Source organism: Palaemon carinicauda, chromosome 5 (genome assembly GCF_036898095.1).
Source record: "Palaemon carinicauda isolate YSFRI2023 chromosome 5, ASM3689809v2, whole genome shotgun sequence".
Classification (NCBI taxonomy): Eukaryota; Metazoa; Arthropoda; class Malacostraca; order Decapoda; family Palaemonidae; genus Palaemon; species Palaemon carinicauda.
Genome location: NC_090729.1, coordinates 135564444 through 135566943, shown reverse-complemented (window position 1 = coordinate 135566943; position 2500 = coordinate 135564444). Strand labels below are relative to the sequence as shown.

At 31.9% G+C, this 2500-nt stretch overlaps 1 protein-coding gene across 1 annotated transcript in view; it reads left to right on the top strand.

The window, feature by feature from the left end:
* Window positions 1-2500, top strand: part of LOC137641496 (mitoguardin-like) — a 13271-nt gene that overhangs the window by 2729 nt on the left and 8042 nt on the right. Inside the window, exon 3 of the mRNA XM_068374115.1 lies at window positions 672-769. Within this exon, the coding sequence (XP_068230216.1) occupies window positions 672-769 (98 nt within the window). The remainder of the gene's footprint in view (window positions 1-671; window positions 770-2500) is intronic.

Genomic DNA, 2500 nt, shown 5'->3' with positions numbered 1-2500 from the left:
TTTTGTTTTTGTTGAAAAAGAAAAAATATAAACCAAAATTTGACTTGTGTATCTGATTATGAATATTTGAAATTATTTTTTTTTTTTATATCTGATTAAAGAAATAGATAAGAATAAAGGATAGTTTTATGGCGAATTATATAGTTCCAGTTTTGTTGTTTCTGAAATGTGTTTTCTATAAACCAAAATTTGACGTATGTATCTACTTTTTCTTAATTTTAAAATAGTTTTTTTTTATCTGTTTAAAGGAATGGAAAGTGATAGTTTTCATATATCACATTTTCTCGATGGAAGTTGGTAGGAGGTTATGCTTTACCCCTTGTGTGTGTGTTTGTTTGTTTGTGAACAGCTTCCTGGCCACAATTTTAATCGTAGAGTAATGAAACTTGCAGAGATTAGCTATTATGTAAAAAGCAGGAAATGATTAAATTTAGGAAAATCAAGGTCAAAGGTCAAGCAAAAGGTCAAGAAATAAGCTCCCGCGCCGGAGGTCAGCGCTTTACTGAGTGTCCCTCTAGTTTGGAATCTTGTTCCTTCCCATTCATCTAATGATATAATTAGAATAATTTAGATTACACAAGCAATATTACCAATAATAGATGTCAAACCAAACTCTCCCTCTGGTGGAGGGGATTGGAACCGCTAACAATTGAAATGTGTCATTTTTTCAGATTGCTGATCTTCGTGACTTTGAGGAATACGACGAAGCTCAGTATCCACTTTATTTCGCGGCTCTGAAGCAGCATGAAGATGGTGGAATCCCTTACAGGTGAGAGAGAGAGAGAGAGAGAGAGAGAGAGAGAGAGAGAGAGAGAGAGAGAGAGAGAGAGAGAGAGAGAGAGAGAGAGAGAGAGAGAGGGGGGGGGGGCATCATATAAAACTATACATATTTCATTTTCTATATGGTATCAATATTGAGTCGATTATCAATGAGAATATTAAAAAAAATGTATCACAATATCTGAATCTTTCAGTTGAATAATTCAACTTTTTTTTTAGTTTTTTATGAAAAATAATTATTCCATGTATATTGTAAACCTGACTTGGAATATCCGTCTAGATTTACTTTGATATTTTGTTCAATGTGGTTGAGAAATCCAGGATTCTAATAACTCTTAAACCTTTCCCCTTTTCTTGTTGCTAGTTCTCTCAATATTAAATAAGAATTTTATGACCAATTGTATCAGTGAGTCTGAGAAATCCTGCTTTTAATATTATGCATACCCGGAATGATTTTCTTAATCGGGTAGTTGAACCGGTAGAACTTCAAAAGTTCAAACTTCCAGCAAATGTTTTCATGTTGAACAGTCTGACATAATTATTTTATAGTTTATATATTAAATATCTGTTTTAATGTTGTTGCAGTTTTTGAAATGTTTTATTTCAATTGTTCATTATTTTTCATATCGTTTATTTATTTCCTTTCCTCGCTGGGCTATTTTTCCATGGTGGAGCCCTTGGGCTTTTAGCATCCTGCTTTTCCAATTAGGTTTGTAGCTTAGCTATTAATAATAATAATAATCATAATAATCATAATAATCCAGAAGACGTTTAAATCGTACCTCATTTCAACTAACTCTTAACAAAAAAAAAAAACAAAAAACATTTTCTTTTCAAAACAAAATTGTAATTTCGTTGACCCAAAGATAGACACATTTTGATAAAATATATCCTCACAGATGCCCTTGCGAGAAATATATTCAGGAACAGATCTCTTTATGAGACGTTTTTCACTCACGTATTGTTTACGAGATATTTTTCCGTATAAGAAAAACACTCAACTCATAAATATTTCGAAAAAACATTGTCTCACATGGAGTTCCTTCTTTGTCTTTCCCACTGTTATCCCTACATTAAGGGGTCGGTTGCCCGATGTGCCCTTTCCAATCCCTTCGATCAAAGGCATCCTCTTTCACCAAACTTCTTCCCTCTCCATATCATCCTTCACCTTATCTGGCCATCTAATTCTCTGCTTCTCTCATGATCTCTTCGCTCACATGAAGATGGTCTAATTAAAAAGTCTATAAGATAAATATTTACTAGGCCATTTCTCACAAAAAAAAAAAAAATAGACATACATGGAGATGGTCTCATTAAAAAGTCTAAGATAAATATATACTAGGCCATTTCTCACAAAAAAAATTAGTCATACATGGAGATGGTCTAATTAAAATGTCTAAGATAAATATTTACTAGGTCATTTCTCACAAAAAATTAGTCATACATGGAGATGGTCTAATTAAAAAGTCTAAGATATATATTTACTAGGTCATTTCTCACAAAAAATTAGTCATACATGGAGATGGTCTAATTAAAAAGTCTAAGATAAATATATACTAGGCCATTTCTCACAAAAAAATTAGTCATACATGGAGATGGTCTAATAAAAAAGTCTAAAATAAATATTTACTAGGCCATTTCTCACAAAAAATAGACATACATGGAGATGGTCTAATTAAAAAGTCTAAGATAAATATATACTAGGCCATTTCTCACAAAA